At 38.7% G+C, this 10,568-nt stretch overlaps 1 protein-coding gene across 1 annotated transcript; it reads left to right on the forward strand.

Annotated features, from left to right (window-relative positions):
- The first annotated feature begins 54 nt into the window (after positions 1 to 54).
- On the forward strand, positions 55 to 9,767 carry LOC127377606 (matrix remodeling-associated protein 8). Its single transcript, XM_051425666.1, has 10 exons — positions 55 to 211; positions 4,120 to 4,146; positions 4,266 to 4,574; positions 4,669 to 4,770; positions 4,861 to 5,322; positions 7,892 to 8,050; positions 8,195 to 8,225; positions 8,319 to 8,398; positions 8,502 to 8,555; positions 8,642 to 9,767. Exons 1-10 carry the CDS (start codon positions 184 to 186, stop codon positions 8,665 to 8,667), a joined length of 1,278 nt encoding a protein of 425 aa, XP_051281626.1. The 5' UTR covers positions 55 to 183; the 3' UTR covers positions 8,668 to 9,767.
- Positions 9,768 to 10,568: the final 801 nt, after the last annotated feature.

The raw sequence follows: 10,568 nt of genomic DNA on the forward strand, positions 1-10,568 counted from the left end.
GTGTTGGGTTTCATCGGCTGGCGGAGGCGGAGCGTGTGGAGGCTCCAGCCTGCAGGAGTACAACAAAATCCAGCTGAGCCGCCGCTGCTCGCTCAACTTTAAGCCTTCTTTTGTTTTATCAATTGATGCGCACTCGACCTCTGCCAGGCTGCTTTACCTCCGCTGCCAGCACTGTGAAAGAAGATGCACCTCGATATGACTCTCCTTCAGAGTAAGTTATTGAGTTGTCTTTGCTTTTAAAAAGAGAGAAATAACTTGAAGAAACTTTTTTGTTGTTGTTGCCATAATTGGATCCAGGTTAGAATTCGGGAACAAAAGCCGAAAGCGTCTCAGGTCTGCTCTGTTGCGCTGTAGATATCCTTTAAAATACATATTTAATATGCTTTATTCAAAAATGTCTTTGCCATAATATTGACCCAACAACAACCTGCATTATTAATGGTGTTAGCTGCGGCAGAAAAACAACTTTAAAACGACTTAACATGAAATGTAATTGATGTATTTATTTTTTTGTTAACACAGAAACAATCCGCATAATCATTATAAACTAGTTTTAGTTGCGGGACGTCTAGAATTTAACTAAAGTTGTCCATTTTCAGCCTTTTGTTTGGTATTTATTTATTTATTTATATACACTATTGTTAACCAAACAGCCTCCGTATTTTTTTAAAATTTTTTTTTTTTGGCCCCTACTTTATTATTTTTTTAGTAAAAACCCAACTGTATGTGTTATCCATCTATTCTCATCTCATCTTAAATTATATTTTCTGTGATGTTGCGCAAGATGACAAATTTCTTTTTCCCCTTTTATTTTCAAAACATTCTGAGTTCTGAAAGTAAAAAAAAAAAAAAAAAAGAAAAGAAGAGGAAGGGGCCATTACAGTAAGCTTCATAACCTCGGCCTGTTGATATTGTGTGTATGTGGTTTCTTTTATGGCTTCAGCCCAATGTGTTTCTAGTTAACTGTGGTCTGAGTCGAGGAGTCAGCACAATCCAGGAGCCAGTCATTATATGTGTCAGTAATGAGTGTTTCACCACGAGTGGGCTGCTTTGAGTCGTGGAGGAGGGGGATTACCACCCAGCCCATGTTTATCATTGCTTCGCTCCTAATTAACGGTCACCAGCAACAGGGGCATGGAAAGATTAGAACTGTTGTTTTGAACAAAATAAGCTTATAAACATGTAGCTACTCATTTAAGGCAGAAAATGACATGGTCGCAATAAGGTAACATTTGTGTTCTGTACAGGAAGGGTATGCAATCAACTTTGTACCACAGAAAGGGTTTTTTTAAAAAAAAAAAAAAAAAAAAAAGGTGCCCACACACTGAGGGGATGCTCCCAGTATATTTCTATGAAGCTGTGTTTACAGCTATGACATTTGGGTATGATCAGATATACATAAAACATGACCAAGAGGGCAGGGTACATACACAGTTTAAGCCCTATCATTAGTTAAATGAAGATACATTAATCCATTTACAAAATACAATATACTTGGTAAAGTTATACATAAACAATACATATAAATCTATGGGAAGCAGTACATTTACACAACTAACTCAAAAGGCAATAGTATATTATGATATAGTATATAATTTTGTTTAAGTACTTGCAATCGTACATATTTATATATATAATGTGCAAATTTATATGACTAAAATATTCTAATGTACACCCGAGTGTATCCACAGGACAGTCAATAGGCTCTCCAGACCTCTGAGTGTATGTTTATCTGAGTCTACAGCTGGACAGATTTATTCTCATCCTGTGACGGGGCTGTGAGTAAACTCTACACACCCACAATATCCATGAATCACAGAAATGATGCTGAGTAAATTCATGCTTTATGTTTGAGTTGAACATTGAAAGCCTTTTTTTGGTTTTGTTTTACCTTAGTGATGGCTTTCTGTTAAGTGATTCTCCATGCAAGTCCTGGGGTTACAAATGACAACAGTGATTTGGCAGGTCATTTGGTAAATGCCTGTGATTATAGCTAGTAACTCAATAGCACATTGTTAAGTCTTTAGTGTTAAACCAGCCTTGTGAGTCATCAGCCTGTGTGTCTGGAGGAGAGATGAGAGAAAATTACAGGGACTGGGACACTTTACTTTACCTTCTGCAGGAAAGTTTATACCCTTCAATAGAAAACCCACCAAAGTTTTCCAGCATGAGGTCTTCTCTGCGATGCCAGCGTATGCGCTGAAATCATTTTTCTCAGCTTGAAGTATCATTATATAGTGGTGCATACTTTTTTAAACCTTTCTAAATTACTGCATGCTCTGCCAGGTCCAAATCTCTGCATAAAAGCACAGTAGCAGCGCTCCGGTGAAGTATTGTTTGGTTGTGGTGAAATGAAGATACTCTTCACATGCCTGTTGCCTGTTGCTCACATATGAAATGAATCAGGTCTGTGCAGCCATGATGAGCAAATCATATGGATGGAGAAGACCCTTTCTGGTGTTGCAACCTGAATCAAACAGATTTTGTGCAGCTTGTTTTTTGGGGTTAGGCCATCATTGACTGTGATAAACATGCCATTGATCAAGCTGTTTGTTATTTTCTGCTTTTAGACAGTGTTGGAGGGAGTATTCAGATCTTTAACTTAGGTAAAAGTACTCCATTAAAAGTAATTGAAAATGTCACTTAGCAAAATGTACTCAAACTGTCAAAAGTATTTATAATTCAGAAAAATGTTACCTGTAATATCATAGAGGCATTTATGTGTAAAGTTGAGTAAATGTACTTCATTGCATTACACAGCTGCTTTTAGAATATCATCAGCAGTTTTCATGGATTACTTGCTAACTTTCTAACTTCGTCGAAAAAGTTTCAGTAATTTCCAGCTTTGAAACTTTTCAAGACTTAACTTTCCTTGAATCTATCGATCGACTACAGACTCTACAGAACTCAGCAGCTGGGTTTTTAACCAGAACCAACAGCCATGACCACATCATCATTGATCTTATTGATTACTTTTAAGGCTCTTCATGGCCTCACTTCTTGCTATATTTTGCCCTCTCCATGCCGTACAAGCCTGTGCATAGATTGAGTTCCTTGAGGTCTTTTAACTGTTCCAGAGGCCCGACATAAAACTTCAGGGGACAGAGAGTTTACAGTCAGGACCTCATGCTAGAGAATGAGCTGCCTGAGGAAGCCTGTAACACCTTTTAAACCTTCTCTTTTCAAAACATATTTATCGGAGAGCCTATCCTAAGTTTTTATTTTACTTGAATACATTGCTGGAATTGGATGTTTGATCTTTATCATAAATTCTAAGGATTTTATAATTTTTATTTGATTATATTTATTTTAATTTGCTTCCATGTGTGAAGCATTTTGTAACCTGTTACAAAATCATGGAATGCATCATGGAATTTTCAAATCTGTATTAACTGTACTCTTTATTCATATATTTCTTTATGTACTGACTATATCCACACACAACACCCAGGTGAAAGCTCTGCACTCTGTAGTTCACAGTACCCATTACTAGTACAGTAAAAATACACAGGTGTTTGGTTTTGACACCAGGAAGTGTGACTGAAGTGAGCTGAATAGCAGTCCGGTTCTTCATCCCCTCAGGATCATGGCCTTGCAACAAGCCAGCAGCAGTCAGGATGAATAGAGGCTCTGTATGCTTTGGCTGCATGTGTGTCCGCTGGCCTTTCAGTAAACACACGACAAAATAGCACTGTGGGAAAAATGCATTAGAAATAGCAAATGCACTGTAGGAAAATCTCAACTCTCTAGAGTGAGAAAACACAAACAGCAAAATATATTTCCAGAGAGTATTGTTCACATCTTTTTCCTGCTGTTGTATTCCTGTGTGGGACTTTTATGTTCTTTTGTCTTTTATCTTGTCCTTGTTTCTTCAGTTTTCCTCTGTTATTTCAAACAGTCCTCTCACTGAACCCACATCTGCTCCAGCGCTGAAATCTGTCACTGTTGGGTCAGTCCAGGTCAAACCTTAACTCTCGAGCCACTTCAACATTTTGCTGACTTTTATTATAAATATTTATAAGTCTTAATTGTTAAACAAGCCGATATCTGTAATACAGCAGCTAGTATGAATTAAGTGCTTCAGGATACAAGTCTAATAATTTTTTTTGTGTTTTTCAGTTCTTGCTGTGCTCCTCCTGCCAGGAGGTAAGACATTTATATTTCTCTGTGCACTACATTAGGCTCAATGTATAGTAGCACATATGTGATTCTTCTCTTTCAGTCATTACTGCATTAACCTTAATGTGTTTATTTCTTTGTGTCAGCATGCGGTCAGAGCAGCAGCAGCAGGCATAATGTGGTGGTGGAAGCCAAGAACATCACGCTCCCTGCAGGGTCTAAGGCTGTGCTTCCCTGCCACAGCCCCCGCATGGTGTGGACCAGGGACAGACTGAAGGACCGTCAAAGGGTGGTGCACTGGGACTTGGTCCGAAGCAGCCCAGAGTATTCTGTGGAGCGAGTCCTGGACATGTCCCCTGGAGCCCGCCAAAGGGTCTACAATGGCTTCAACAAAGGACGCATTTCCATCCCAGAATCTGCATTCAATGATGGCAACTTCTCCCTTGTCATCAACAGTGAGACCTCTCTGTATTTTCCTGTCACATGTGAATATTGCAATCTTCCATTTATGATTTCATCTTACGCTTGTTTGGATGTTTATTTTTTCAGATGTGGTCGCAACTGACAAAGGAGTTTATACTTGTAATCTGCACCATCACTACTGCCAGATTCACCAGTCCATTCAAATCCAGCTTAACGTCACCAAGTCAGGTAAGGCCTCCTAATCAAACAGCCTAATGTTGTTCCATGAGTCATGAAACAGAATAAATAGTAAAGTATTTCACACTTGTATGTTTCCAGCTCGGAAAGAGAAACGTTACTGGGATGGAGAGAAGACTGTGTTCGTGGTCTTGTTGGGCAGCTCAGTGGCATTGCCCTGTGTGAACCGACGTCCCCTGTGGAGAGAGGGCCTCCAGGAGGACCAGCAGCAAGTGGCTCACTGGGACTTCCAGGCCCCTGGGGTGCGTCCTGATAGGGCTGACCGCCTGGTGGACCTCTATGCCTCCGGAGAACGCCGGGATTATGGGCCACTCTTTGCCCAGAGCAAGATGAGTGTGGCAGAGGATGCTTTTACCTTAGGGGACTTCTCCCTGTCCATTTCTGACTTGAGGCCTGTTGATAAAGGCCTGTACTCCTGCCACCTTCATCACCACTACTGTGGTCTGCAAGAAAGACGCATCTTCAGGCTCACTGTTGGACCTCCACTTCCGTCCGCCCCCACTACAGCGCCCAGAATTTTCCAGAATGATGTGCCAGAGCCAAGTAAGCAACTCAGAATTGAAAACATATAAAATATCACTAGAACTTTGTTTTTCCAGACATTACTAATGGTAAATGTTTTTCCCCATATGGTTTCTCGGCTAAATTGTGCATAGAGTGACAACACAGCCTGGGTTTTTTGTTATATTTATAGGCATAGTTGGTCAGTTAAATCAGTTCCTCTTCTTGCCAATTTTCTCCTCAGGCCTCTCTGTTTTTGTGTTTGAGCCGAAGAGGAAGGGAGGAGGTAGAAAGAATGTTTAAGCTAGTTGAGTAAGAGAGAATGAGGGGTAAAAAGAAAGTCTGCAAATTCAGCATTGCGAATTGATAAATGTCTTTTAAGTTATGTGCAGCTCTGGCTTGGGAAGCTGACTACAGTAAACAGATTTAAATTGGCTGCAACGGAAGTGGCCTCATTTTTACTCACCAACTTTCTTTCATTTACAGCTTTTTTGTCTACAGCTGGAGACATTTTAACTGCGCTGAGCAGAGGAGTAGGCTCCAACAGCCAGTCATTTTGGGAGTGGAGGGTCATATCTCGTGTTTTTTCCTCCATTTGACCCCATTTTCCAAAATTCCCAACCGCGTGTCTAGGCTGGTTATGCTGCTTCTCGGGTTTTGTTTATTCTTCTTTTCTCCCAGTCTGCTCTATTTCTCTGCTGATGTGTATCAGCCTCTGGTAGAGGCGTGTTTACCAGAAATTAAAGGAAGTCTAATACATCTGTTCAACATCTGGGCCAGCTGTGACATGAAAGAGCAAAGTAAGGGAAGGGGATGAAGGTATGTGTTAGACTATAGATCATCCCCTTTAAAAAAAATTGCACATTTATTAGCTCCATAAGTATGTTGTAAAGAAATGCACACGTGGACAGATGGCACTTGCCTGCGTCTTTTGAGTATACCTCATGTAGGAATTCGTCTTCATGCACTGCTGATCTTGGAGTCTGTTAGATTAAACCCAGTTGTTTGTGCTCACACAGGCGCCAGCAATCATCTGAAATTACACGTCATGAGAGTTTTTCACTTTAATGCTGTCATTATTAACGGCAAGAATGAAAAGAACGTTATTTCTTCGTAATCATGATGTAGGCGTTTTGGGAGCTGTCAGCAATTCAACAGAAATCTCTATCTTTCACAATAAAGATGCTTTCCTTCAGTTCATTGACTTGCAAATGATGCAAATCCCACAGGAACAAAAACACAGGGTAACCTCTGTGCGACATATGTGAAAGAGCTGTCAACACATACACACTTGTCAGATCTTGTCAGAAAATGGAAATGGGATACTGCTGGGACATGGCTGCAGCTCTGGTTTTGACAGTCGAGCTCTGGAGACAATGACCTTGGACATGTCTTTGCAGTTTCATGCACATTAGGCACATTAACCAATGACAGGTGATAATTGCCAACCAAGCTCCGACTTCGGAGGTGCGTGATTAAGTCAGAATATATTAAATACTTTTTTTTTTTTTTTCATGATTGCTGGTTTTAAATGCATGATCAGAGACAGTACATCGCATGTTTTCCTTGTTAGTGAGTCCCTCAGTGGTGCATAGTTTTACTGGTGTCCAACTTAGAGACGATAGAGTAAGACTATATTTAAGAGGTATATTCAAAAGATTTTATGCATTTTTAAATCTGTTTTTTGTGATCTGGTTTCTGTAATCAGGCTGAATCAATTTGAATCAATGGGGAAATTAAAAGACTGTTATAACAACACAGATTTCTTTACCCTTCAACAGCATTGTAAACATGCATTGAATGGTTATTCTGCCAAAGTATCTGTGGTACACTACACTGTACTGTATCATACTGTTTATGATAGACATAAAACAGTTTGTAGTTAATGATCTTGCACCTCCAAATCAATATGTATTTTCTGTGCTTGTCATTTTTAATAATTATTGTCAACTATCAACAAAGTGTACACAAACAGTCTGGGTCACGTAGACTGAGAGCTGCCTGCAGTGTTGTCAGATGTATTTAGACTGGCCTGTCAGACGGTAGAGTTCACTGATGAACTCTGCTGAAGGTGTCACAGATTTGTTTTCCATGCATGCAGAAACTAGACTTCTGTGTTTGTGAGAAGACGTGAAAAAGCCTAAATGGAAAACTAATACAGACATGCAGACAGACCACATAACAGAATTCGTCTCTCTTTCCTCACACTTCTCCTCCTCTTTTCTGGTCAGCCTGTGTTTTTCTGGGGAGAAAAAAAAAACAACAGCTGCATGACATCAGGTCTGGAAGTCATTACCACCAAACAGCATTTAGACATTTAACTCCTGCTCTCCCTCCTTCTGTCCCTGGGGGAATGAAAAACTTCAAATGCATTTCAACGTGATCCTTGTTTATTGCCATTATGTTAATACAATGTAACAATCCAATATATCACAGTTAGAATATGATAATAAATCCTCAACAACACATCCCATTGTTGTTGTTTTTTGAAAGCAAAGAGATTTCTTGATATTTAAGTAGGATATTTCTCCTCCTAGGCTCTGTATATGTCTGAGAGAATGCAGTAGGTTATTATAGGAAACGATTGATTTTGTCCGTGTTTTGCCTTTAGGGACTGAAGAAGTGGAGGGCCCACGTGTGGTGAATGTCATCCTCCCTGAGCATCGAGGTTATTTCGTGCAGCATCTGGGCTACTTCCTGGCAACTTTCATACTGCTGGCGTTCATCGTTGTGGCTGTCATTGTGCTGACTCGACGGCGCAAAAAGAGAGGTATTGTGTTTAACCTTCCCCTTATGCTTGGCTTATATCTGACAACAAGCTTGTATTTTATGATAAGCCTATTTATACACTCCATAAGGCTCACACCTTATGGATACAGTGTGTTTGAGATTGTGTGTTAAATCTTTTTTTCAGGGCTGGAGTATGAGCTGCGTAGATCTGATCGGTAAGACCTCACTATACAATAAATTATATATCATGTATTCATTAATTTAAAATAAATCCAATTCTAAGCAGACTGGTACTTATTTCTGTGCAGGGGAACTGTAATCAGTGGTGGTGAAATGACATTAGACTGCACAGAGCTGAAGGCCTGTAACCAAGAACCTCTGAATTCAGGTTCAGTAATCTTCATTCACATACAGGCAATAAACTTACATTGACTACCTTAACAAAAAATGTACTGCTTTCTCATAACCTTTGCGTCTATTATAATTCACAGACTACAAAAACAACCTACTGAAAGAGAGAGATATGGCCAAAGACTGCAATATGGGTGAGCAGCCATTGTGCAGATTTGTATTTCAGTAAAAAGAAAAAAAACAGACACATGATTTTCTTGGTATGATTTCCCTCATTTAGACTTTGATGGAAAGCTGTGGAAGTGAGTGCGATATTTCTGAGATGCTGCTGGCAGGTCCAGGGCAAACACCAGAAGAGTAAAGGACCGTGGAAAGAAGTGGAAAAAAGAGGAAACCCAGGAGAAGACAGGAGGAATGCTCCCTCTGCTGTAACTCTAACACACTAAGCTTTTTCACTAAAAGCCGACATAATTTTTTACGTTATTTTTTTATATAACTTGCATTTTCACCAGCTGTAATAACAATATGGTTAAACATATATTTGATCCTTACTCATGGCATTCATTGGTTGGTTTATGTGGAATATTAGGCTTTTTTTTTTTTTTTTTTTTTTTTTTACAAAAATGCATGCTGTTTATTAAAGTATGTTTTATGAGTACTTTGCATGCAGAGCTGTAAGCTCACAGCTCTTTTCTGATCTTGAAATTTGACAATTTTCTCTTTTTTTTTGCTCAAATTCTGCTGTACCGTAATTTGCAAAAGTGTTTCATCATGTTTCAATGGTAAATTTACTGTATGTAGACATTTTCAGACCATGTTTAGAAACAAGAGCTACAAATAGCTATAGATAGTAAGACATTTTTAACAAATCATGGTACATTTTTACAAAACTCAACTGTGGTGACATAATGACTGAATCTAAACTTTTTTCTGGATTTTATGTATTTTTAGAAATGCCGACTGTCAGACTTAAAATCCAAATAATATTTGTAATCAAAAGGATATAAAGCTTCTGAAATATCTATTCATTGATAACTTATCAGGTGAAAAATAATGACATTTTCGGACCATGGACTAAAGGCTCAGTCTGCAGAATCTCAGGAAAAAATAATTCTTTCAGCCATTTATTTGGTTTTTAGTGGGCTGTGCAGTACTTGTTTGCATCAAGCATGTACAATGTACCCTGGTTTAGAAAACACTGAATTTTCATTACTAAATCTGCTGGTCAATGATATGTTAGAAAACTGTGTAGCTGTAGCTCACATTGTGTCTACTATCTCAGTAATGCTAAATCCCAAACTGTAATCCTAACCCCTGTTCTCTCTTTGTCTCTTGCTCACTTGTGCACACTCTAATGTTGGTCTCTTCTAAGAAAAGATTTCTTCTATTAAAGATTCACAACCGTGGCCACAGACTCATCAGTCACTATTTGTTCTAGTTGGTAGAGGGCTATTCACAGACATTAACCCACATGTTTAGCGTTTGGATGAATAAATTATTATGATATGATGCTCATAGTAGCCTCTTAAGTATTAAGGATTAAGAGTATGAGAGAAGGAACATTTGAGGTAAGTAATTAATAGTTATGTTAATTAGTAGTGAGACTGAGTCACTGTAGACTCTTGTTTGACAGGCATTGTGTTAATGTGACAATATACCAGCTGTGCAGTACAAGGCAAACCTATTTACCTATTTTCACTCCTGGGGTTCAGGCCTGTTACAATCATATGATTAACCTCTAATAATCATTGCTGTCATCTGCAATGATTATTAGACATATCTAATATTTAATGAGCCCATTAACTGGAGAGGAAAGACAATCATTAGTGCCGTTAAAGTGCTGCGTTTTTCTCCAAACCTCTCACAGTGCTGCTGCTGTATTTTTATATAAATGTTTTGCGTTGTTTATTTATAGGATTCTTCTCTGGGCTAGTTATCCAAAAAAAAATAAAAAAAAATAGGTCGTATATTTCAGACTATAATTTTTTTTCATCAGAATACATTTATATATAGCCTATATATATATATATTTAGATTTAGATTTAATTTATATTGGGCTGCAACCGCTTGACACAATAATATACCACTGCAATATCAGAATTAGTAGTAATAAAAAGAAAGCGAGCAGCATACAGGCTTCATAAAGCCAGTCCACTTCCTCTTTGTTCCATGTTTTGCCTGTACAGTACGCCGTACAGTATGAGTGC

The sequence above is a fragment of the Dicentrarchus labrax genome, unplaced genomic scaffold (genome assembly GCF_905237075.1).
Source record: "Dicentrarchus labrax unplaced genomic scaffold, dlabrax2021, whole genome shotgun sequence".
Taxonomy (NCBI): Eukaryota; Metazoa; Chordata; class Actinopteri; family Moronidae; genus Dicentrarchus; species Dicentrarchus labrax.